This window comes from Arachis stenosperma, chromosome 9, assembly GCF_014773155.1.
Source record: "Arachis stenosperma cultivar V10309 chromosome 9, arast.V10309.gnm1.PFL2, whole genome shotgun sequence".
Taxonomy (NCBI): domain Eukaryota; kingdom Viridiplantae; phylum Streptophyta; class Magnoliopsida; order Fabales; family Fabaceae; genus Arachis; species Arachis stenosperma.
In genome coordinates, this window is record NC_080385.1 from 15541005 (window position 1) to 15568428 (window position 27424).

General features: G+C 31.2%; 2 protein-coding genes across 2 annotated transcripts; both read left to right on the forward strand.

Annotated features, from left to right (window-relative positions):
• Positions 1–8624: 8624 nt before the first annotated feature.
• LOC130951982 (cytochrome P450 CYP82J17-like) lies at positions 8625–11689 on the forward strand. The gene is made up of 3 exons (XM_057880742.1): positions 8625–9298; positions 9544–9895; positions 10910–11689. Exons 1-3 carry the CDS (start codon positions 8694–8696, stop codon positions 11510–11512), a joined length of 1560 nt encoding a protein of 519 aa, XP_057736725.1. The 5' UTR covers positions 8625–8693; the 3' UTR covers positions 11513–11689.
• Positions 11690–16402: 4713 nt separating this feature from the next.
• Positions 16403–20817, forward strand: LOC130948052 (ER lumen protein-retaining receptor-like). Its single transcript, XM_057876759.1, has 6 exons — positions 16403–16628; positions 17249–17460; positions 19336–19476; positions 19562–19642; positions 20558–20685; positions 20778–20817. Exons 1-6 carry the CDS (start codon positions 16403–16405, stop codon positions 20815–20817), a joined length of 828 nt encoding a protein of 275 aa, XP_057732742.1.
• Positions 20818–27424: the final 6607 nt, after the last annotated feature.

Here is a 27424-nt window from a genome sequence, read left to right on the forward strand (position 1 = left end):
ACTGCATAATACATAAATGTTGTCCATATTAAAAATAATTTCTGTCATTCAATAATTGATTAAACAAATGAATCAATTAAAAAAAATATTGATAAAACACCAAGAAATTTATGTCATTCAAAAGTTGATAAAACATACTGAAGACTGTACATCACTTATTTTTCTCATGTGATTGTATATGAAAAGTGTAGAGATTAATCTTGGTAGAATGAAGTGTGAATTAGATTTGGCCTAGAATTACCAAAAAATGCTTTAAGGTTTGGAAATAAGAAAAGATATAAAGGAAATGTGAATAGTATTTTTTTTTTCTTTGTAATATGATACACATAGAGATATAAAAATAATATTATCTTTAATAATAGAGTGTTAGTAATAGAAAAATTAAAAGAAGAAGTTATAGAATAAATAAAATGATTGTGTCAAAATTGATAATATAGGAGTAATTGATGTGCATATAAGTACAAATATTAAGTCTAAAACAAATAAAAAGATATAAAAAGATGATCTTTTGATACATGATTTAATGATCTATGGGTTAGTATAGGTATTGTTTTGAGGTATTTTGTGTTGTTTGTTTTTGTGTTTTGTTATTTCTTTTTGTTCTCTTTTTATAGTGGATTGTATATTTTGAGTTCTCATACTTTGTGTTGCATATGTGTGAATTATCAAAAAATAATAAAAAAAATAATTCAAAAGATCAATTGATTTTTTACTTTTTTAAAAAAAAAAATTTATATATAAATATAAAAAAATATAAAAAATCAAGTGTCTAACCAGTCAAAAAGTGAACAACTCAATTAATTATAATTATTAATAATTAATTTTAAATTTTTAAATTCAAAATTTAAAAAATTTTAAACTGATCCCCGCCCCTCATGACCTCACCCTTCAATCTCTACACTCAAATTAACGCACCCTATTATAACTCCATTATCCACGTTATATTTCTCACTTCTCAGATCACTATTCTCCCGCACAAGGAACAAACAAAAACAAACCCTAGAATTTCTCTCTTTTTTTTTATTTATTTGATGAAAAAAGTTTGATAACCAAAATTTTTCAGCCATAATTAGCCAAAACTTTTTATAATTCACTTCATTTATATCATTTAATATCAGTTTTATTTTTTATCTCACTCTCTTGTCATTCTACTTATCACCGTTCTTATCAAATCTACTTATTAATGATATTAATTATAAAATCATATTCGTTTTTATTAGGCATTATTGTAATCAATACTTAATATTCCTTTTTATAATTTGATTTTTATATATAAAAATACAATAAAGATTAATAATTATATTTAAGAACAATGGTTATAATATCAATTACATTAAATAATTACAATTGATTCTTTGTCTGTTATGGTATTTATCATCAATTATTAGAGATATGAAACATGAAACCTATCCTAATATATACTTTATGTTAATTCAATCATATTCATTTAAAAATCACAAGAATAGCACCATTACAAGCACAATAGTGTATCAACCAAGAAATTTTACATGAAATTGTTTTTATCATTGTAATTTGTATGGCAATTGATTTCGACCTTAATACAGTACCTATGGTAGAAGGTGCCCTGATGAGGTATGGTAATAACCTGAATTATTTTTTATATATTTTTTAGCACTTTAATTATATGCGTAACATTCTTGATCATTATTTGTTTGCTATTTATGTCTAGAAAAATAAATTTTTTATTATTTTTGTTATATATTTTAATTTTTAAAAATAATTTTATGAAGATAGAAGCATTTAAAAATGTTTTCGTAACATGTGAATGATATACTTTCACCTTTGATTCATTTTTACATCTTTTTTTCAAATTTTTATTTGTAGTATCCTTAATTATATCTTTGGATCTCTTATTAGTAAAAACTTAATTTTTATAGAGACTAAAAACTGGAAAACCAATAATTATTTTAGAAGAATGTTTTATATACCATTTTATATATGTTTCAAATGTATACCTTCAATTTTTATATATGTTTAAAATGTACACCTTTAATTTTTTAAAATAGTTTTATGATGTTGATCGCTAAAATAAGAAGCTTTTTTTAATATTTAAACTTTCTTTTGGTAATTGGTATTTAAATCTTTTGATTTTGTTCACTAATTTTTTTAGTTATATACATAATATTTGTGTAAAGTTCATACTTTACGCAATTAATTAGTTTATATGAATAACATCCATAATTACATGAAGTTAACATCCACGTTAACATACATAATAAAACGAAATTAGCACTTAAAATTACGGAAAAAGTTTGGTAACCAAAATTTAACATCCATAAATTTATCCACATAACTTCTATAATTTCATATTAATAACATCCATAATTTATACTCATAATATTCATAATTTCATACATTTAATGTCTATAGTTAATAAATTTTTATAATTAATATTATCAAATTTTAAACTATACGTCTTATTTTATTCTTCAAATTATCTCATATGTGAACTAGTAGGTCGTGATTTTAATTATTTTAATATTTTTTTAATATTCATATGTATGCTTATTTATTGATTTTAATATGACGAGTTAATATTATTTTTAAAAAATTATTTTTAATTTTTTGTTTATATTTTATATTTTATTTTTATTTTTTAATAGTCTATATGTAAAATATAAATTGTATAGTAGAAGTTGTTAAAACTTTTTAATTATTTAACTTTCATAATTTTTGCAGAGAATTATTACATTTAATGGATAATAATGTGATTGAAAGATGTTAGAGATTTGATTTGAGAGAAACTGAAATTGATTTTGGAAAGAATATTAATAACTCTAAATATGCAGCAAAATGATAGGTGATAAGGAGGATAAGTGATAAGGAGGTGTATATCACTTGCTTATCAAGAGAATATAAATTTTTACATGAGATTTCTATATTGTAATTATTTTTTGGCTACCTAGCATTACCCTTATTTGATTTTATTTCTGATCTTGTCCTTTCACTGGAGCTGTTGAAACGCGGTCGTTTCGGGGCCATCACTGCTGAGTTTGAGATTGGAAATGGTGGGAGGAGGGAGTAGGAGGGAGGAGGCACCGGTCATAAACAGCTCCAACGTGTTCGCAATGCTCGGAAGCATGCACACAACGAGATCATTGAGTAAGATGGAAGTCCTGTGGTGCATTGTCCCAACAAGAACCTGAAGAATCTTCATCATAACGGCGTCCTCAGACATCGGATCAGTTTTCTCGAGTCGGCAATCTGTGATGGCGGTAACAATGGCTTCCATGGTTTTTCTAACACCAGGAGTCCTTTCATCGAACACCTCAAACTTGAGGATCTTGAGGATGGAAGAGAGGGCAACGGCTGTGGAAAGGAAAAAACGAAGGAGCGGAATTCTTAAAAAATTATGAAATTCTTAAAAAAATAAAGAGATTCACATCTTAAAAAAATAAAGATATTCACATTTGCAATACAAAAACATTCAAAAATTATATAAAAGAACATCAATTTAGTATGAAAAAGAAACATTCTGATACTTAGTAGAAGAAACATCCATATATATTAACTTATTTATTTATGATTTAAAATATTGGTTATTAAATGTTTTACCACATTTAAATTAGGAGGAGATACGTTCAGTATCATTGCAACGTGAATTACGGAAACTGATTTAATTAGCTTCCGTCTCTTCACCCTCCTTCTCTCTCCAAATGCCTGAAACATATCAAAAAATAGATTCAGAACCATCCAATTTACAAATAAAAGAAAGAAACATCATAATGCCTAGCATAAGCACCATCCACGTACAGATTTTAGATTCACCCAGAAACATTTGACTGGTTTTTGGCTGATACCCTCTTGGTTCCCTAGCATTGTTGATAAATATATTATTTTATTATAAAAAATAATTCAAAAGATCAATTGATTTTTCACTTTTAAAAAAAATTCTTTTTTATATATAAATATATTATTTTATTATAAAAAATAATAAAATTGTTGGCACAGCGACGGAAATTATTTTCTTTATGGAGGCAGTACTGGTGTATTGACCGAATATTGGCCAAGGAGGGGAATTGCGGATGAGTGGAGGTCACGTTCAACACGCCGGGGGCGTGGTGGCTGAGCAGATAGCCAGGTGGCAGCACGCCGGGGGCATGGTGGCTGAGAGGAAGAGCCAGGTGGCAGCACGTCGGGGGCGTGGTGAGTGAGCTGGAGAGCAAGGTGGCAGCACGCCGGGGGCGTGGTGACGCGGGGGCGTGGTACATGGAGGTCCGTGAAGCTGCGCCGAGTCCCGATGTCTGCACCACGCGGGGGGCGTGTTGCAGGCCTGCTTGCATGCAGGGGACAGCCCCCCACCCCGGGAACCAGCGCCAGTGAAGCTCGTTGATATATATATATGCATACGTTGGACTCTCTTCTTCTCCATCCATGGTCTTTGAGCTGAAGTATAGTGAGGAGAAGGAAAGAATGAAGTGGGTTAGTCTGTAGGTAATATTAGTGAGGAGAGTGTAATGAGAGTATAGTGAGTAGTAGTGAATAGTGGTGAGTTAAATTTATACAGTGAAAGAAAAATAATATTAGTTCAAAGGATTAAAAAAAATGGTACGTAATTATTTGGCGCCTAAAGAACATATTATCAACTATTTGGATCATCCTATTTATGTAAGTGGATAAATTCTTTTTTTTTTACTGTATTTAGAATAAAGTTTATTTTATTTTTTATATATTTTTATTTTTTTATGCATGTATATTTTGTAATGAGAAAATTATTTTGTGTATTTTATAAATATTTTAAGAATATAACAATAGCTTTTATAAAGTAAACGTTAATAATAATAATAATAATAATAATAATAATAATAATAATAATAATAATAATAATAATAATAATAATAATAATAATATTATGTATAATTTGTTATAATTTTTGTTATTATGAATATGTTGAAGAATAAAAAAAATATTTTGAGTATGTAAAAATATATGTTGCATATATATATGAGTAAGTAAATATTATAATAACTTAAATAAATAAAATATTAAATAAAATTATAAATAAAGATTATTAAATAATACGTAAAAGATAAATATTATTAAATATTGTTATCGCATAAAAATGTGAATGTTTATTATAATATTTATAAGGATTATTATTTAATTAAAGTAACATATATCTTTGTTGATGCAGCCTAACAGGAATTTGTTGTGCGTAAACTGGATCCGCCACAGACGTGGAATCCGATGGTGGAGAACTACTTACGTGCCACGGATTTCTACCACGTCTCTAGAATTGGAGTCATAAGAGGATTTCACCCCATGTTAGCTGCTCTGGTTACAGTGACATTAGAGGATGTCGCTCATATATTCGGCCTACCCATTGATGGAGAGCCTGTTAGTGGATGGACAGACAGTAGTAGCGAGTTCGTTCAAAGTTAGGGCATAGCGATATTCGGTCGTGAGCCATCAGTAAGTCATAATGCGAAATCCTATATAAAGCTGGGTTGGGTTCGACGTATCAGAGACGCAGAGGACCACGCATGTCACGTGAGTCCATTTCATTCAAGTATCGGGTCAGTTTGGGCCTGCCTTTAGACGTTCGCCTCAGCACGGGATTAGCCACCAATGTGGGTCCCTCATAAGCAGGCCATGTCTCGGGATCTCCTAACGGTGTGAACTCAAATCTATATACCTTACGAACTTCCGTCATCTTGTACACATCATGCACATACAACTGCCAATCGAGACGCTAGTTAGTACAGCAAGTAATAACATGGCGACATGGTATTCGTTCAACCTGAAAGTGCCCACAGTCACACGTCCGTCGCGCAAGATCAACAACTAACACCTTTTCAGTAGTCATTTTACGCACCTCAAACACCTCATTTCGTCTATCAAAGCGGTGCACAACTATATTCCCAGCCTGTTGCATACTTGCTTCTATCCGCTGTTGCGCAAATGTAGAGTACGTAAATCCAGCACGCTTGCGTTCATGAGTCTCGGCACTCTTCCGCGTAAAGAGTTCATTTAACCTATAATATGTTGCTCGGACCAGCGCCAACACAGGTAGATTACGGGCACCCTTCAACACTGAGTTAATGCACTCGACAAGGTTTGTTGTCATATGGCCCCATCGATGTCCCTCATCGAATGCCAATACCCAATGTCTGAGTCCGATGGCATCGCACCACCTAGCATATGCCTCGCCTCGCTCTTCCAACCTCTTATAGTTGATGTTGTACTCCTCCACCGTTCTTGAATACCCTATATTGACAACAAGCTTCTGCAAGTGAGGGACTTTGAATGCCCTTAAAAAGTTACTGCCGATATGTCTTATACAAAACATCCACCATGCTCTTGGAGGTTGCTAGTCTCCACCGGAACGATTAACTGCTGCCCGTATTGACTCATGTCGGTCTGAGATCATACCCACACCGTCTTTTCTAACAACATACGTTCGCAGATTCCTGAGAAAGAAGTGTCACGCATCAGCTGTCTCACCTTCCACCAAGGCAAAGGCGATAGGCACAATGTTCTGGTTCCCATCCTGTGCAACAGCGACTAGAAGTGTACCTTTGTATTTTCCGTATAAGTGTGTGCCGTCAACCTGAACCAGGGGCTTGCAATGCCTGAAAGCCCTAATGCATGGATCGAAACTCCAAAATACACGATGAAGTATTTTTACACCTTGTGCCTCCTCATTTCCGTTGTACAATGGTCGTGTTTCTATTTGGACAACTGAACCAGGAATCTTCTCCACCATGACCGAGAGCCACCATGGCGATGCTTGGTAAGATTCCTCCCAATCGCCAAAAACTTTGGCAACGGACTTCTGCTTTGCCAACCAAGTCTTTCGGTAACTGATGGTATAGTTGAACCTTGACTGGACTTCCGCAATTATAGATTTCACCTTCATGGACGGGTCTGTCTCGACCAATGGCCTTATAGCCTCAGCAACTGTATCCGAGTCCAACTTGGAATGATCTTGTGAAATCGTTCCGATCGTGCACATGTGCCTACCGTTGTATCTGCGTATCTCCCAACAACCTTTTTTCCGTATCAAGCTGGCTCGGATAAGCCAGTCACATCCACGCCCGTACATCTTGCATTTTGCATAGAACGTCTGTGGATCAGACTCATACACATCATAGTCAACTCCTCTAGATATAGTGAAACTTCTAATTGCTGCGACGACCGACTTTCTAGAACTGTATTCCATTCCAATTCGGAACTCTCCGTCCTCAGGATCAGCAATTCCTATAGAAAGCCGAAATCATCGTTTATTGCACAGTCCAAGGTATAAACTAACAAAAACTTCTTATTTAGTCAACACGTACCTATGTTAGCATATTCCGGAAATTCGGGGGCATGCATGGCGTCGAGATCCAACTCACGCATAAAAGGTGGAACGTCCATCGATTGACTGCTCGACGGATGCACCACTACATTCTCTGCTGCTGCCTCAACTCCCACATCACCATCCTCATCTTCGTTGCCGGCTTCATAAATGGCTTCGAAGTCCTCTTCGCTATCACTATTCATTCCTTCGTACACTGCAGCTATATCATCATTTACATCTATATCATTTTGGACTGCTACCGCCTCTACAGCTTCAAACTCAATGTACAACTCAATCTGTGGGTGTCTCGTATAAGTCTGCCGGTGAATTTGAAACATATTCTGCATACTCGCTTCATCCGTGATCGGAATGGTGTCAAACTGTATTAGACCACCAAAAACCACAACCGGATTCTGGTACAGAATTCTGCTCACTCTCATTAACGTACCATTCTCCATGCTTTGACATAGGCCGTTCTGCAGCTCCATTAACGTCATCGTGCATGGAACCACAAACGAAAACGGATTCTGGGACACAAACCTCACTCCCTCATGAGTATTACGTATTATCTCACCTTCACGATACACCACCAAATTTGCGGTGCCCTCCATTACACCAACAACAGCCTCAAAGAATCCTCACAACACACTCAAAACTCACTCGGTATGGAAAACACTTTCGATTTCTACCTTATATAGACCGTTGCACTTAACACGCCCCCCACGTGCTGCCTGCCGCAACCAATCACGCTTTGACACGTGTCACCACGTCCCTGCGTACTGAATCAACACGCCCCCCACGTGGTTCATACGTGGACCAATCACTCGTCGACACGTCAGCACGCCCCATGTGTGCTGACTCAACACGCCCCCCGCGTGATGCTACTCCTGTCCAACCACGTTCTGCCACGTCAGCACGCCCCCTGCGTGCTGTATACGTGGCTCGACCACAGCATGCCACCTAGTTTCCACGCCCCCACGTGTTGTGGACACCACGCCCCCTGCGTGTTGGATCCTTCATCTGACACGTCCATCTGCATGTATACACATAGTTGCTCCATTTTCACCCAATACACTAAAATGATTCCCATATTTAAATTAATGAGCCGCACAGCGAAGTCAAAATTTCAGGATGATACTTCCAAAAGTTCCAACCTTTTTTTCCATGTATTATTAGCAAGAATAGTCAAAAGCAATCACTCTCATTGGGTTCACGTCATTTGTGTGACAAAAATGTCTTCGGCCAAATTTGAAGTGATATGTTTGTTTTCTCTCTTCAATGACTTTTCATTAACACTATTTATCTTTGGGAATAAGTTGTACTTAATAAATGCTTTTTCACTCTTCACTCTTCACTTATTAAACTCTAATAATTATTGTGACCAGAAACCATGGATTTCCTTTCACTTCCTACAATAACAATTCTGGTAGCTTTAGCTCTATTTCTTATCTACAACATATGGAAGATCAACAAAAGTTGTGATGATGAAACCAAGAAGCTTCAAGCACCAGAACTACCAGGTGCTTTACCTTTGATTGGTCACCTCCATTTACTAGGAGCCAAAACACCACTTGCAAGAATCTTTGCTTCTTTAGCCGATAAGCATGGCCCCATATTCCAAATCCATTTAGGAGCATACCCTGCCCTTGTAATTTGCAACAAGGATGCAATCAAAGAGTGTTTCACTACAAACGACGTCGTTTTAGCTTCGCGCCCAAAGTCAAGCCATGGAATTCACCTTGGTTACAACTTTGCAGGGTTTGGATTTGCTCCTTATGGCCCCTATTGGACCAAGCTGAGGAAGCTAGCCATGCTTGAACTTCTATCGCCGCGCCGCATCGAATCTTTGAGGCATGTTTATGAATCCGAGGTTGATACTTTGATCAATGATTTGTTGTCTTATCTTGGTGCAGATTCAGGGGTTAAGGTTGTCATAAGTGAGTGGTTGGAACGCCTCACATTCAATATAATCATAAAGATGATTGCCGGAAAGAGGTATTAATCAAAGATATTATTGTAAGTATGAGTTAATTGGTTAGTAGAATTTAATTTTGGTACAATAATATATTGGTATAATTAATTTATAAATCAATTATACTTAAATTCTTATCTAAAAATATGAACTTAACTGGATGACTAATAATTTTTTTTTAGATTGTCAGTATATCAAAATTAAATTCTTATTATTATATTCGTAATTACTTAATTTTTCTTAATTGGCTGAATTTCAACATGGATAGGTATTTTAGCTACTTGAAAGATGCGGACGATGAAGAATCACATAGAATTGTGAAGCTTGTAAAAGAGTTCATGCACATTTCTGGTGAGCTTGTTCCTTCAGATTTGATTCCAATTATTGGATGGTTACCAGTACAAGGGCAAGTGCTAAAGAACATGAAACGAATTGCAAAGGATTTGGATACAATTGTGGGAAATTGGGTTGAAGAGCATGATGTGAAGAATGATGATCAAAAGAAAAAGAACTACTCATCAAGTGAGAAACAATATTTCATTGACTTTATGCTTTCTGTTATTGAAGATGATCCTGCCTCTGGCCATACCCGGGACAATATCATCAAGGCAAATATTATGGTAAGCATCTATTTCTTTTTATCTGAATTCAAATTAATAATGTTAGGTACACAAGTAAAGATTTGGCTAAATCATCATAATCAAGTGATTTCAAACACACATGTCGATTTTTTTTTCCGATAAATTATATTTTTTTGTCTTTATATTTGTGAAATTTTTTTTAAAATATTTCTATTGTTTAATTTTATTTAATTTTATCCTTAATATTTTTTATTTTTGATAAAATTATTCTAAATGTTAATTCCATCTAAAATGTTAGGGATAAAATAAAACATTCAAAAATAATTTTAATATAAATAAAAAGCGTTAGAAATAAAATTGAATAAATAAAAAATATTAGAGATAAAATTAAATAAAATTAATATTAAAAATATTTTTTTAAAAAAAATCACAAATCGAAATGAGTAGATGGTCAAATTAGTCTTAAAAAATCACTCGCTTTTCAAATCGGTCTCCAAAAGATTTTTTTAATCAATTTCGTTCTTTAAAAATTTTAAATTAGTCATGTTAATCCTCCTGTCATTTTCATTGCTAACGACGTCAGATTTTGTTAATGTAGTACATTAAGTAACATCACAATACACACCTAGTAGTCCTACTTGACTATTAACATGATTAGTTTATGAAATTAGACCACATCAAACCCAAATTGAGGAATTCTAATGCCTCAAATTCTTCCCTTAATTAGGTTTTATTTTTATCTAATTTTATAAATTTATTATATTAATAGTTAATTAAGATTTTTAGGTGTGTATTATGATATCACTTAACGTGTCACATTAGTAAATTTTGACATCATTAACAAAGAAAGTGACGTAAGGACTAACATGACTAATTTAAAATTTTTAAAGGATAAATTTAATTAAAAAAATCTTTTAAAAATCAATTTAAAAAATATATAATCTTTCAAAAACTAATTTGACCATTTATTCAAATCGAAACGGAACATATTTTACCTTCTTTTTCCTTTGTTCTTTTCTTCTAAGTTCTAACAATATGCAACAAAAACTTTAGAATATAATGTTGGCGGGGTCAGACACAACGTCCAGCACAATGACATGGATCCTATCCCTTTTATTGAACAACAAACATGCTTTGAAGCGTGCAAAGGACGAAATTGACCTTCATGTGGGTAAGGACAAAATGGTAAAAGCATCCGACATAAAAAACCTAGTGTATTTACAAGCAATTTTGAAAGAAACTCTAAGATTATATCCAGCAGGGCCTCTATTAGTACCTCATGAGGCAAGAGAAGATTGTTACATTCATGGCTATTACGTACCAAAAGGGACACGTGTCTTTGCCAATGTATGGAAGCTACATAGAGATCCAAGCATTTGGGCAGAACCTGAGAAATTTTCACCAGAAAGATTTATTAATGGAAATGGAGAAGTTAATGAAGATCAGAATTTCGAATACCTTCCATTTGGTTCAGGTAGAAGGGCTTGTCCTGGATCAACATTCGCCATTCAAGTGATTCTGATAACACTTGCTCGCTTGCTTCAAAAGTTTGATTTGGAAGTTCCAATAAAGGGTGAGGCTATTGATATGAGAGAAGGGTTGGGCATAACCTTGCCCAAGTTAACTCCCTTGCAAATCATTTTGACCCCACGCTAATAATGCCATGTATATCACTTGCCTTGCTTCTATCATTTTTTACTTTTTGTTTGCTAAATCCGAATTTTATTTAAGAATTTTTTTGCCGTTAACGAGTTGTTGTGTATATAAAATAAAATTTAAATTTTTAATATTTACTTAAATAAAATAGTATGTTGATCACTTTACTAACTCAAATTAATTTTTCTTTTCATATATATGAATGCATTTATTTGTGTAAGCATAAATTTTAGTTTGAGACTTTAAAACAAGGCTTTTTTTGTTATATAGAAGTAAAAATAGTGATATATTTTAATATTGTAATTTTTTGTGTTTTTTAAAAGTGTGGAAGATAAACAAATTGGAGAGTCCGATTTCTATACTTCAAATTTTTTATTTTTTTTAACAGAAATTTCTCTGTCGGATTTCTGTACTCTCATAAATCTCTCGATCCGATTTTTGTACTTCTCACAAATCGGACGGTGCGATTTTTGTTTATCTAATTAAACGGTCCCATATTTAAGAATAACATCTCATCAACCCATATTTTAAAAAAACACCGTTGCTACTCCAATATTAAAAACAAAAAATTCTCAAAACAACTAAATTTAGACCCGTAGACTTATACAGTGTGAAAAAAATTAATAAAAAATTTTTATAACTAAAATGGTAACAGAAAAATTTTTATAGTTAACTATAGAACAATCTATTTAGCTTTTTATTTAAACAAATATAATCAATTTTATAGTATAATATAATGATAATAATATAATAAAAACTAATTTGATGAATGTATACCTTATTATATATATTGAAGTATTTGCTTAACTGGTATTTTTTTACTCTTAAGAGTTAAAGACAAAGAATTGTATCATAATAAATTCTATAGTATAATAAAATATAAATTTGACAATCTATAATGGATATACATTAAAGTATTTGTTTAAGTAGAATTTTTTAACAAAGTATAAGAAAAAATATTGACTCTTTTTTCTATTTGATTTCGATAAATTTAAGTATTTTTGTAACAATTTATTTTAATATTGTTGAATATCAATTGACTTTATAATTTATAATTTAATTTTAAAAATTCAAAAATCTATAAAAAAATAAAATACATAGATTATTTCATTTATAATGTAAAATATATAAGAATGGAGTAATAATTTAATAAATAGAATTAATGACAGATAAATAATATGATAATTTTTTATTGAAAAATAACCTACTAATGATATTAAATTCATTATTAATTAAGAAATAATGCTAATAAAGGCTATTAGATGAGGATATATACTTAATAAAAAATAAATTTAAAATTCTATAAAGACTACAACTTGGCAAAAGAGTTAATGTGGCAATAGAATAAGATAGAGGAGATGTCATTCTCTAATCTCTAGTTATAAAAAAATATGGGTATCAACTTTTATATAAATAAATTAGATTAAGATTCGTTTAATACACGGAGAGTTAAATTAATTTTATTATATAGTATAAATTTAAAGTACTATATACATTATTTAGAGATATATTAAATTATATGTAAATTAATATTAAATTAGAAGTTAATTTGTAGAAAATATTGTACGATATATTTATTTAATTTGACAATTTATATATAATTTAATAATATTATTATTCAATAAAAAGAAATATAAAAAAATATATACCATTTTATAATATAGATAATAATTATATTTAATATTTACTACTTTGTAATTCAATTGAATAATAATATAAATTAAATTTAGTGATTAAGAAGTTTAAAATTTTGTTTAGTAGCATATCAAAATTAATTTAAATTTTATAACGGTTGATGATAAATAACAATTTAAATAAAAAATTAATTTAAAATTTAATAATTATGAAAAATAAAATTATACATAAATTAGACTATAAATAATAAAAATATTCAATTAACGTTTATTCACTTGATTTTATATAATTATTTTTTATTTTTATTTTTAAATAATTACTTTTGGTTTTTTTAATTTTTTTAGGTTATATTTAAATACTATAGTACAATGATAAAATTATTAGATAAAATATAAGTATGAAGATTATTAATATTTTAATAATTAAAAACGATATTCAATTTTTTAATTTTATTTTTTATGAATCATGACAACATGTATTTTTAAAAATATTATTATAACTAAATGATATTAAAAAAATATAAATAGTTGAAAAAAAAAGAAATAATATATAGACAAACAAAGACATTATATAACTTATAAATATAATTATATAAAGAAATAGAAAACTTAATAAATACAATCACACAATCATCTAATACATACATTTAACAAATTTAAAAAAAAATATTATGGTTATCAACCAAATTCTAATTTTGTATGAAATTAGCAAGAATGGAAAGGAAAAAAGAGAAAGACATGAAATTATGTTAGAGAAGATAAAAAATGTGTAAAGTGAATGTTGATTTATATAGTAAATATTATTAATGTTTTGATAATTATAAATGATATTCAATTTTCTAATTTTATTTTTCATGAATTATGACAACATGTATTTTCAACAATATTATTACAACTAAATAATATTAAAAAAGTGTAAATTGTTGAAAAAAAAAAAGAAGTGATATATAGACAACAAAGATATTATATAACTCATGAATACAATTATATAAAGAAATAGAAAAATTAATGAATATAATCATACAATCACCTACCTAATACATACGTTTAGCAAATTAAAAAAAAAATAAAAATTATAGTCATCAACCAAATTTCAGTTGTACAAAAAATTAGTAAGAATGGAGAGAGATAAGAAGAAAGAGAAAGAGGTATGAGATGTGAGAGAAGATAAAAAAATATATAAAATTGAATATTGATTTATATAATAAATATAAGAATGGTTAAAGTATTAAATTGGTCCCTATATTTGGGCGTAATATTGTTTTAGTCCTTAAAGTGTCCTATTTGAATACAAAAAAGTTTCATTTAACTTCAATGTAATCCCGCCGTGAAGTCAAAGTTAAATAATTAATCGAATGTCCTACATGATAGCAGTACAAGAACAAGGTCGATAATTTGAAGAACAAGTACAAGCTCTAGAGGCACAAAATCAACCGTGGATGCATTAATACATTTATTTATCATTTTTCTTACAATTTAAATGAAATATTTTCTATAAAACTAAGGAGAATGATAAATAAATATATTGGTGCATCCACGGTTGATTTTATGCCTCTGGAACTTGTACTTGTTCTTCAGATTATCAACCTTGTTCTTGTACTGCTATTATGTAGGACATTCCCTTAATTATTTAACTTTGACCTCACTATGGGACTACATTGAAGCTAAATAAAATTTTTTTGGATTCAAATAGAATACTTTAAACTTTAATGATGAAAACAGGATTACGCTCAAACATAGGAGATCAATTTAGTACTTTATCCTATAAGAATAGGTGATATTTATGAAAGGAGAAGAGAAAGAATTAGATTTTAATTAAAATACTTATTAAAAAAATTAACATTAATATTAAAAAACAATAATATAATTTATATAAGGATAAGAAAATATGAAAGTTAAAGTTAAAAAAGAATTGTATAATATTATATAAAGATAAGTTATTATAAGGAGAAAAAAATATAATAAAAATTCTATGGTATAAATACAAAGATAGAAGATTATGTTTAAATTATGTGAATTAGCTATTTAAATGAGTTGACGGGGTATAATAAAAAAAAATTAGAAAACTAACAATATATTTATAGATTATCTTGAATTCTGTTTTAATATATTATTAATAAATAAATAAAATAGATAGATAAATAGAAATAGAGTAGTCTTTCTGGATAAACATTTAGTATAATATTTTTGAATAAGTGTTGGTTTGACTATTAAAATTAAAAAATATGTAGTAATAAATATAATAAATAAAATAACACTTTAAGTATTTTGGGTGTATTATTTGAGAGAAAGCAAATAGAGGATAATATCAATATAGAATTTAAATAAAGTGATTAAAATGGTAGTGTTTAAATTTTTATAAGTGACATTTAATTTCATTTAATATTATTATATTTTCAAATGTTTTTTATGTATTGAATGGCAATGCAATGCATTGATAATATAAATTGAAAAGTACAAAGTTTTAATACTTACTTACCAAACTTATTTTGAAGTTGACTATTCTCAATTCTCATTGACTAAACACTTTTCAGTATTATTTTTTAATTTAATTTTTGTTCATTGTTTATTTATGATGAGCGAGCGTTTAATATGAACTATGATAACCATTCTCATATAGTACATATGCATAGACAATTTTCCGTGGTTCCCTGACGATATCTAATTACATTAATTATTTCAACCAATAACAAAATTTTATCTAATTAGATAAAGTCAAATACATAAATTAAACGATATTAAATTCTATCACGTATCATATTTATAATAAAATTATTTACGCATAAAATTACATTTAACTATTATTTATGTAAAATATTTTTTCTTTTAAATAATTATATTATTATTTGATATCTTCAATATCCTTAATTTCATTATAAAATTTAAATATCTATTAAATAAAATAATAGTTAATTTATACTTAGCAAAATTAACCAATTAGTCAAATTCATTTAAAGAGAATCAATTAATTTGTTTGCATTTATTGAAGGAAGATATTTTCCTCTATATTCAAAAGAAAATATTATATTTTCCTTGCAAAAAAGCACCAATTACATTTGACAATCTCTTTAATATATGCTCTATTTGGTAATTTGGGTATCTCCTAAAAAGCTCTTTCTCTTCATCATTTATCATTCTTATTTGTATCACTCCCTAAAACTAAACCCATTCTTACACAAATTGTTATGTTAATGCGTGAAAAGAGAATTGAAGAATACAGAAATAAACAGAGCATAGGCAATAAGTTTTGATTACAATGGGAAAAAAGAGGGGATCCGAAATGAACGTTTTATTTGGATGGTTGATGAAGTTATCTATCAAAGTTAAAATCTTTTTGGGAACATTGGTTGCGCTTTGTGCTTTGGTGGCTCTAGGTTTTACCATCAAAGATCATGAATATTTCTTCGTAGTCGCTGAAGCTGTTCATCTTGCTGGGACTATTGTCCTCTTATACAAGCTCTTCACCAAGAAAACTTGCTCTGGTATGTTACATTTCATATTTCATATTCTTCAATTATGGGTTTTGATATTTTAACTTTTCATGTTTTTTGGTATAATATTCTAAATGCTAATTATAAATAATATCAAAATAAGAATTAAGTTAATTTAATCTCCAATCTTCCAATTTTTTTTATAAGATTTCATAGAACTTAAACGCAGATCGTTTCGATAGTAGCAGAGGATAAAAAAATTCTGTTTGGTCCTTGAAGTTACATTCTAGTCTCAATTTAGTCCTTGAAATTTCAATTATCTCAATTTAGTCTCTAAATTTTTCAAATTTTAATCGTATTAGTCCTGCGGTGATTTTCGTCACAGAGTCAATTTTGAAACAATTGAAACTTTAAGAACTGAATTGAGGCTCGGGTGTAAAATAATATAAAAAAATAATATAAAACTCTGCGCTCAACTCAATCAATTCTTATTAATATACAATTCAAATAAAAAAAATGATTTCCAAATTATCAATTCAATTCTCATGTTATGTCATTTATTCCAAACACATTGTTTGATCTACAATTCAATTGTAAAATTTTTTGGTTCCAAATACACCCTAAAGAAATAAAAGGGGAAAATTAAAAAAAGTTTTATTTGGCATTTTCAGGTTTATCACTTAAAACCCAAGAGATCACAGCTTTGTACCTATCAGGAAGATTAATTTGTGGCATGCTGTTGAGAAATGTTGTTGGCATCTACATGTACATTATGCTAGACTTGGTATTTCTCTTGTCAACATTACTCACAATATGGAAGATAAGGTTCAAATTGAAGTCCTCCTATATTAAAGAGCTTGACACCGTACGAGTGCCTTTTATGGTAATACCCTTAATTTTCTTTTGTTTATGTGAATATATTATGTGATTTACATAGAACACTCATAGTTTAATTTATGGATACTATAAGATTTATGTTATCATCAAATTCCCTAGACAAGCAATATTAAGAGAGTAATTTCTGTAACTAGGGATGTCGAGGGCGGGGGATGTCTCCCTGCTTTCCGTCCCCGCCCCCAGAATTAATCCCTATTCTCGTCCCAATCTTCGTCATGGGGAGATAATTGTCCCCATCCCCATTCCCCGCGTTCCCCATATTTTTTGCGGGGCCCCATTCCCCATCCCCTTATATTTAACATTTATATGAAAATTATAGTAAAAAATATCAAAAAAAAAAAATAAAAATAAAAAACAAACTACAAAATACTATTACAAACACACAAACATATCTTATCCAAGATTATAAGTACAGAAATACAACATAGCAAATTATAATACATAAAATAAAATCTTAAAATACAACTTCTATTCTAAAAAAAGCAATAAGATATAATCTTTAACATCAAGTATTCTTTGATGGTCAGCATACTCAGCAAGAGGAATCATAATTGCTTTAGATACATAGAAGGAGAGAAAATCAAGCAACTATTTCAAAATCAAACCCTAACTATTTCAAAATTATAAACCCTATATGTCTAATTGCTTTAGATACATAGAAGGAGAGAAAATCAAAATTATACAATCCAGTGAGTAGGGAAGACTGAATAATAGGATTAGGGTTTTTTAATTGGTGAAATTACTAAAAAACCCACCTATGTTAGAAATAAAATAAAGTTATTTAAGAAATTTCAAACATTCGGAGAATTATCGGGGATGGGGCGGGGATCTCCGCTCGGGTCCCCGCGCCTGTCTCGGGGGAATTTTGTTCCCCATTCCCATCCCCACAGAAAAAATTTCCCACCAACGGGGCCCCATTCAGGACGGTTCCCACGGGGATCCCTACCTCCTGGAGATTTTTGAAACCCCTGTCTGTAACTAAATTGAGTTGATTTAGTGGTTAGTTTATTAGCCTGTTTAAGTAAGTGTTACGAGTTCGAATCCTGCTCATCTCTAAAAGATTTTTTTTATTAAATTGGTCATTCAAAGATTGTGAATTAATCATATTTGTTCTCCAATCACTTCATTAACATTTTTTTTTCAAAAAATATTGTAAAACGTTAATTAATAACATATATAATATCTGATATGTCTAATTGAATATTGACCAAATATATTTATAAAAATTTATTAATTTAATCATTTTTCTCAATTACAAAAATCCTATTCCTAATATGACCTAATGACTAAATTGATAGATTTTCGTAAACATATTTAGTCAACATCTAATTGAACATGTGTGTCATATATGCTATCAGTTAACATTTCACATCATCAATCGTTGACGAAAATTGTGAGTGGAGTAACTGAACGACAGATATGATTAATTCTTAATATTTGAAAGACCAATTTGATTGAAAAAATCTTTTAAAAATAAATTTAAAAAATATCTTATCTTTCAGAGACTAATTTGATTATTAACCCCTCAAAATGAGAGTAATTTCTTTTCCCCTGGTTTTATGTTTAAAGTGTTGCACAGTTGTCCTAGACAATGACCTAGTAGGAGCAATATTCTTTTGGCATTGTTTACAATGCCGATGAATTTTACATTTTCTCTCCAAAATCATATAATAGGTAAATTTTGACAAATTCGACATAAAAGTACAAAACATCATTAGAATTGGCCCATCATTCCGGTATTAGTTTTTATTATATGTAACTCATTGTGATTTAAGATTTTCATTTTGTTTGGGCCGGGGTGAACACGTACTAGAGGTATTGAATAATTAATAACATATACTATATATTGATAATGTACTAGGTGGTGAGTTGTGCAATCCTTGCGATAATAATCCACCCGCGTTCAAGTGATTTTTCTTTCACTAACACCCTTTGGGCATTCTGTGTGTACTTGGAAGCCATTTCAGTTTTCCCTCAACTTCGTTTCATGCAAAATGCAAAGGTTAGTCCTTATATATTACACTACAAATTGAATAAATTTTAGTTTAACCATTTTTGAGACTATGGTATTCCTTGTTTGCTTCTAGATGGTTGAAACATTTACAGGATACTATGTGTTTTCGCTTGGTATTTCAAGATTCTTGGCATTGGCTCAATGGATAATTCAGGTGAGATAAAATTGTGAATTGAGTTTATTAGTATGTAAAGCGAATGATTATATATCTAACATATTTTTTAAAATAAAAATTTTTATACAAATCTTTTTTAGATATATATATTTTTTAAATAATAAGAATCAAATTTTAAATTTTTCTGTCGTATAAATTTTGATATCATGTTATAAAATTATTTTTTTAATTTAAATTAATAAAATATGACATATATACGACTAAAAAAATTATAGGAGCCTAAATCAACAAAGGAGAAGAAATATAAATATGTTAAACAAATAAAACTATATATGTAGCATCCAATCATCCATATGCAAGAACAAAGTAAACATATTTATTTATATTGATTTAAGTATAATGTATATGTTTATATATATACCACATGAAGGATTTGTCCACATTAGGTATAAATTTTGCTCATTTACACATCGAATAATTTCTTATGCATAATAAACTTTATCATTCCAACTGTAGAATCAAGTCATATTATCTTGATAATAAAGCTTATCAAAATTCAGAAAAAACATACATCAATAGGTATATAATTCATTAGTCATATTCACTTGCATTTTTTAAGACCGTATATAATATACGCAAAAATAAAGTATTACGATGATATATTAAATTGGAGATTATTAACTTTTTTTCATCCACCAGTTTGCGAGAGTATATTAAAATATTATTAGAGTTGTTAGTAATTAAGAGTTAAGTTAGTAATAACTAATAGTTAGTTATGAAATTAATTGGTAATATTTCTATAAATAGGATGATTCTTATCGTATAACAATAACTTTAACACAACAACTTTACATATAATATTATCTTTTTATTCTATTCCTCTTCCAAAAATTTAACAATTATTATTATTATTATTATTTAGAAGATTCCGGTGTTTTCATGTTGTTTTTGCAGATCTATAAGACTCGAGGAACATATCTATTTTTGCTAGGTAGTGGCAATATTTGGTTCTTGGCAGCCTTGCTAGCAGAAATGGTACAATCGTTTATTTTGGCTGATTTTTGTTACTATTACTTAAAAAGGTATATAATTAATTTTTTCCCCATTTATTACTGTTTTTAATTAGATTCTATATGAGTTATAATATTTGTTCAATTTTTTCTCCCTTTTCCAGCTTCAAACAAGGCCAACTTTTGAGGAAAATGCCAATTTAAGGCCTGAGTTACAGATTTATAGTGTGTTTAGATTTAAGAACAACCAAACTTAAGACCAGTTGTTGATACATGTGCTTTTCTTATTTTTATGTGACAATATATGTTCTGAGGGATATATAAAATGATTTTACACATTTTATAAATGCATCCAAATTTTTAGTGTTATAAGTTATTAATATTTTATTCTTTGAAGAACCAGGTAAGTAGTTTCTCCTAAAATTAATTAGTAAATATCCCTTTAAAATATTGGCCTTGAGGATTTGAACCCACTCTTTCAAATCACCGTCTTTCTAACTTTGATGGCACCAAGCCACCAATCACCATTAATCACAATCGGTGATAAAATCTTTCAACTAAGGGTCACTCTCTGGTACAGATCAAAGTTGATATAGATATACAGAAACTCGTCATTTGGTTGACGCGTGTACTGTCATTGCAAAATGGAGCAGGTTTTTACTAGCAAATGCGACTCACCCCTCTGTGTGTTGTCCTCCGTAACAGGCAAATTGGTGAGTTGGTGAGTTTGGGTTATGGGTCTCTTTGTTCGTTCGTTTTTGGGCCATGGGGATAGTCTGAAAAAAGGTGTTGAGTTGGGTAGGAGGATAATTGATGAAGTCACCGTCGTGTTTCGTGGATTAAGCAGAACCGCCAGCATCATCGCCGTTCTCCCTCCTACATGGATACACACCAGAACTTTCTGTGTCGGAGGAGACCATACCCGATGACTTGGAGCAGATTTGGTGGCAATGGAAACTAAATCAGAGCTGCTCCTTCTTCTGCGTTGTGAAGACTGACAAAAGCGCGGTGAGCGAGAGGAGCAAATGGAGTTGCCAATTGAAGGATCCGGGTCGGGTTCTTCTTTGAGTTGTGATCCGGTCCAGTTGGGCTTCTCTAATTGGGTTGTACAATTAATGCTTATTATGTTTAGGGGTGAAAAGAGGACAGGTCTTAACAGGCCTGGCCTGTCATGTATTCACTTGGCCTGAACTTGGTTTACAGCTTGTTATAATCAATTTGCAAATAGATTATACATAATAATAGTCAATTTGTAAATAGATTGTATGTATAAGTAATGGCTCATCAACAAAATAATATCACACTTTAATTAAATTTTGCATATTCATACTTACAGAAGGTGAATATCATACTCTAAATCCTTACATTTAGCCATGAACATTTTACTCTCAGTCATCATAGTGAGTCAGCATACTTGAGACCGAAATTAACTTCATATAATCCAAATTCTACATTTCAAATGGCACTCAAGTTTATGCTATATGAACTTTTATCCAAGGAGGAGATATTATTGGTTTCCTCTCTTCATATAAAAAATGTTAATAACTTCAAATTCTCAATCATTGTCACCATCACAAAAAAATATGTAAACAATTTCAATGTCCATCCATATTGATTACCAAACGAGCTTTTAGAGAACATGATCCGCAGGGAAGAATAAGTAATCCTAGCAAAGAATCATTGTTCAATATAGATATTCTACTTTCATCCCTCAACAAGGAATACCCCATTTTATGCAATTCCAATGAGTCTATAGAGAAATAATCTCCACATCTGCACTGATAAAACAGTTCCAATGCTTCTCCGTCATCTTCAGCCATCATATCCTCTAAGCTTAAATCTTCTGCAACATCAACAGCCTAGACATCACGCCTTGAACTTCGAAGCTCATTATCATAAAATAAACAAGAGCTTGAATCGCCAAGAACTTCCCACGCCTTTTGTACTTTGAGAAATCTATCTCCACTAGTTTGATTGCTGCCGGATGATGCATCAGAAGATTTCAATAGCTTATCAGGATGCAAACTGAGTATGGCGGAGCGGTAACTAGCACGGATTTCTTATTATTTATGTAATTAAATTACTTTTCAATATTTTTGCTTCTATATTAAATTAGTTTTAAATTCTTTAAAAAAAAATACAATTCAAAACAATATAAAAGAGCCGTTATCGTTCTCATAATTTATCAACTATAATATTAGTTTCCAAAGACAATTAAAAATAACCTAATTGTCTATTATGTAATGAATGACTACAATCGGTTACAAACAAATAATATAACCCGTCACAACACAAATAATATAAATTTTAAATACAATTAAAACTAATATAATTGTTTATTATGTAATATTATAATGAATGGCTACAACGATTATAAATAACTTAAAACAATATAAATATTTATATACCTAAATGCATACTTCTAATTCTAGAATATCCATTCACATTAACAGTATAACTATTTTAAAAAAGTTAAACTTTTGATATATTAAAAAATCGTTTGAGATTTATTTTTAAATATTTAAATTTTTCTATTTTTTTACACATATTTTTATCCAAAGTGGTATAATTTAGGTTCATTTTTGTACTATAACTTAAGTTTTTTCTTCATTTTCCTTCTCCTTCTCATGACATTTATTTTTTTTAGGTTACTCAATCAGATTTATATTCTTTTACTCTTTATTTTTAAATAGGTATGCCTTCGATATTAATATTATTTCTTGTTATCAGATATAAATTTAGCACTAAATTTTATTTCATTGCTTTTATCTACATCTGCATTCATTTACGGCACTACTAGACTACACTTAAGCTGTAACATAGTAAAATTAAGGATTTGATCGAAGGCTGAAAGAGTACTTTATCATCCTTATAAACCACAGTAAAAAAAATTTTCTTATTGATGATCTTGTCAGATATGTCCATGACAGAATAAAAGATAAGAATTTAACCACTTAAAAATTAAACCCTCAAGCACAAAAATGAATTGATACAACGATATAATAACCTAAAATAATAGCATAATGATATACAAGCAACAACAAATTAAATCAATTAGTTTTAAATACAAATACAATTCATATGAAACAATTACAAATTAAACCAATTAGTTTTATATACAAATACCATTAGCATCAATACATTAAAATAGCAAAATTCTAGTATAAAAAATTAATTAAGAATAACTAAAAAAAATCTCACCTACGGTAGAAGAAAAAAGTCAGAAACAGTCAGGGATGAATTTTCAACTTGGAGTCGTTGCCGTATTGCACCATTGTAGATCATACCGCTGGCGAAAAAGAGTGGAGCTTCGACGGAGGAAGAGCTTCGAAGAGGACCAGAGCAGAGCCTGCAGAAGAGCCAACACGATGACGACGGAGGAAGCAGAGCCAAATGAGGCACGAGGCTGAGGCTGAGGCTGAGGCAAAGACAAGCGAGTCACGGCCAGGATGACACAGTCGGAGGAGGCACATGCACGGAGGAAGCAGAGGCGAGCAAACATTGATGGCGTTGGAACAAGGCAGAGGAGCCGGCGAAGAGAGTGACGGGTGATGATCGGCAGCAACCGTGCTGTGAGTGAGAGGTGAGAGTGAGTGTCTGAGTAAAGCTCTGTGAGGTGCGGTGAGTGAGTCAAAGCTCTGAGCATCCGAGTGTGACTTGAGGTTGGAAATGATTTAGGGGTACCATTGAATTAGGTTTGATTTATGGGTCAATCTATGGTACAGATTTAAATTGATACAGATTTATAGATTTTTTGCTTGAATGAACATGAGGTTGACACGTTGCTATGTTGATGCAGGGCTTGTCTCCCAGTGGCAAGAGCTGGCTGAGCCGTTTGCCATTCTTTTTTGGTTGGGTATCTGTTGGTGGGCTGTTTGAGTTGGGCTTTGGCAAACAAAAAAATTCGGTATCTAACGGTGGAGGCTTTCGTTTTTTCTTTTTGGTTCCTTTGTCAATGGGAGGAGGAAAACAGAAACGCAGGTGCTGATGCATCCATGGAGGCCGAAGCAATAAGGAAGATGGTATCCCCAAAAACGAAGCCCTAGGTTCAAGGGACAGGGATACAGCCGCTGAAGGCGTCGCCGTGGTGGAGGTTCAAGCCTGGAACCGGAAACGATCGACGCTCGGGGTTTATCTCGTATCCCGCGTTGAGTCTGTGTGGCCGTAGACGCTTCCGCTGCCGTTGTGATCGGAAGTTGGTGCTGTTCGAGTTCGGCCATCAACGGAGGTATGAAATTGGTTGTTCTTGCTCTGTTGGATTATACTGTATATATTCACAAGCTTCTCCTATTAGACACACGAAAACGGGACTCTCACACTATACACTTTCTTTCACTTGTCTCTGGGAGCTGTATCACTCAACCACAGGTGTATTTCATCTGGTTCAACCTTGCAGCATTAGCCGTTTTAGATTATGGTCTCCGATGAGTAGTGAATTTTTTCATCATGTACCCATAATTTATTTCATACCCAAATTTGAAAGTCTTGTGTGATTGAGGTGAAAATGAATCATGTGGATTTCAGTGTTAATTTAATTCTATAGGCTTGTTTTAGTTTCTGTTTTTTTTTTGAAAAATTGTTCAAAGACAAATGTAGGAGGTAATGGCTACAAGGATGATGGGGTTAAATTAATGAAAAAGGGCGCCTCTGTGGAAAAGTTTGCATTTTTTATGTAACTAATTATTGCCGTTGGCTGTTGCCCGTTGGGATCATTTCTTTCTCTTGAAAGGTGTTGTATCGGTTAGGATAATGTCAAGAATGTTTCAATGCTTTGGGCGAAGGTGAAAACCTTTTTTGAAGTCAATAATTGCTTCTTATATTTTTAGTAAACTTGATAACAGGGGTGCAGGATATTTTGCCATTCGAAAATGCTTTATGAGACTTGGTGCCACGTGAGTCAGCGTCCATTATGTCATGAATGAACCTGAGTAGGGAATTTTGTAATTGTTTATGATGAACAAGGAAGTCAGCTCTTTCAAGCTTTATATTCATCATTTATTTAGATGCATACTATAAAGCAATTAACATTTCCATGTAAACAACGCTGTATGGGTAAAATTACGAAAAATGGGTGGAGTTTGGCTCTTTTCTGGAGCCAATAGTTTTAGCCAGGATTTGATGGTTCCTTTGAAACTGATTTTGTATGTGGTAGCACGATTAGCTGGTTTATCCACAACTGTATTTGTGAACTTTACTTTTATGTTTCTCTTTTTATGTTTTACGTTGAAGTGTTCCTTCCATAATAAAGTAAACTCTTACAATTTTATTAAATTTACAACCGCTTGCTTTCAAACTAACCGGCCTCGAAATATAGCTTGCAACCTTACCACTGCCCTCAAGGCTCTCAAAGCTCTCCTAGCCTGAAATTAAGGTAAGAGCATAAAGATGTAGTTACTACCCAAGCCTCACATAGATAGTATACAAGATCATTTTGAAAACCCCCAAATTTTCAAATGTTTACACAAGGCTTGATTCTAATTAAATTCTAAATCATATACCCCTTAAAACAAAAGCACCATCACTTAAATTTGGATCTATTAGATAATAAAGTATAAAACTTCATAGGGTAACATGCTAAAATTAATCTCTTGTACTCCTAAACTAACATTGAAAATTGAAATTTTTTAAGAAGAATGTGAACATGAGATCTATAGCACAATTTCATAGTGGTTGAAAGGTTGAAATTTGATAGTTATAAAAAAAGCTCGAAAGATTGCCTAAATGCGTAGGCAGCCCATTCATGCTTTGATGAGCTTGAAATCTTTGGATGGAGCTCGAACAAGTGCAGCCATGGCATAAGTGAAGGAAGAAGAATTAGATTTCTGAGAAGCAGCAGCAACAACAGTAGCACCCTTCTTCAATTCTGAAGAGTTCTTTCATATCTTCCACTTCTTCTTACTCTTGTTATCAGAGCTAACCTTTTTCTAAGTAACAAAAAAATGATATACAGGACAAAACAACCAAACAGAGCAAAAGCAGGTTCACTCACTTGATCAGTAGTTAAGATCTTTTTCAGAGATAGAAATGATTTGAACCATCTTGCCGGAGCACCCATCGGAAGAAAGATTTTGTTTTTGATGCGCGCACACACAGAGAAAAGAGAAGGAAAGAGTTTTGGAACAAAAAAAGAAAACACAAGCCCGGCCCAACTCCCTTACAGTTGCTCCTGATTGGCTTATTCCAGTAGCTGGCTTCCCTTTCAACTACCAAGACAGACAAGCTTTCAGAGTTCTGCCAAGCTTGTTCCCTCCAGCCAACAACTTGCACACTTGTCAACAAATTATGACATCTGTATGTATTAATCTGTACCATATAGTTGGCCTTCATTTATTCATACTAAAATGGCAGTCGCATTGGGGGATTTAAAAAAAAATAATAAAAATTTGATCTGGTTTGGTTTTTAAAAATGGCCTCACCAGTTTTTTATGAAACCCAAATGGTTCAAATTGGTTCTTACCGATTCTGATCGATTTTATGCAAGATGGTTGGATGAGAGATTTTTCGGTCTAATTTTATAATTATGATTTAAAATAATTATTGTCTTTGTTCTACTTGTTATTAGTTTGGACGAGTGTTGTTGATACTACTACTACTACTTTCGATCCGCTCGCATGCTCGTCTTCGGGTGGACTTGAGAGTACTGCTACTGCTACAAAGTTCCATCCACCCGCGTGCTTTCACTGCCAGGGGGAGATGTACTTCTTCGGGTGAGCTCGATGGTAGTTTATTTTATTGTCTTTGTTCTTGTTCTTAGCTTGGATGAGTGTTGCTGATATCACTACTACTACCCAGCTCAGTCAGCGTGCTCTCA